Source organism: Penaeus monodon, chromosome 28 (genome assembly GCF_015228065.2).
Source record: "Penaeus monodon isolate SGIC_2016 chromosome 28, NSTDA_Pmon_1, whole genome shotgun sequence".
NCBI classification, from domain to species: domain Eukaryota; kingdom Metazoa; phylum Arthropoda; class Malacostraca; order Decapoda; family Penaeidae; genus Penaeus; species Penaeus monodon.
In genome coordinates this window covers 6488651-6488914 of record NC_051413.1, presented here as the reverse complement: position 1 = coordinate 6488914, position 264 = coordinate 6488651, and the positions used below count along the sequence as shown (strand labels likewise).

The 264-nt window shown below is 60.6% G+C and overlaps 1 protein-coding gene across 1 annotated transcript in view; it reads right to left on the bottom strand.

Moving 5' to 3' along the window:
* The window catches only part of LOC119591330 (glutamate receptor ionotropic, kainate 2-like), a gene marked incomplete at both ends in the record, with an annotated part of 143921 nt that overhangs the window by 31514 nt on the left and 112143 nt on the right, over positions 1-264 (bottom strand). Inside the window, 1 exon segment of the mRNA XM_037940060.1 lies at positions 5-262. Within this exon segment, the coding sequence (XP_037795988.1) occupies positions 5-262 (258 nt within the window).

Sequence of the window (264 nt, the reverse complement as noted above, 5' to 3'; positions counted from 1 at the left end):
TCACCTTGGGGTTGAGATCCGAGCCCTGCTGCATGAGCGTGCCGATGGTGAACCAGAAGCTGTTGGAGAGCGAAAACTGGTTCTCCACCACGTCGTTCTCCTGCGCGCACGGGTGGGGGTTGTGCCACTCGTAGGGGGAGAACCTCGCGACGATGAACATGGTGATGGAGACGAGCACGTAGGCGGCCAGGACGTAGAGCCAGATTTCGATGGCCAGCGGATTCATGAAGGAGAAGAGGCGCGTCTGCTGGCTCGTCGGGACCT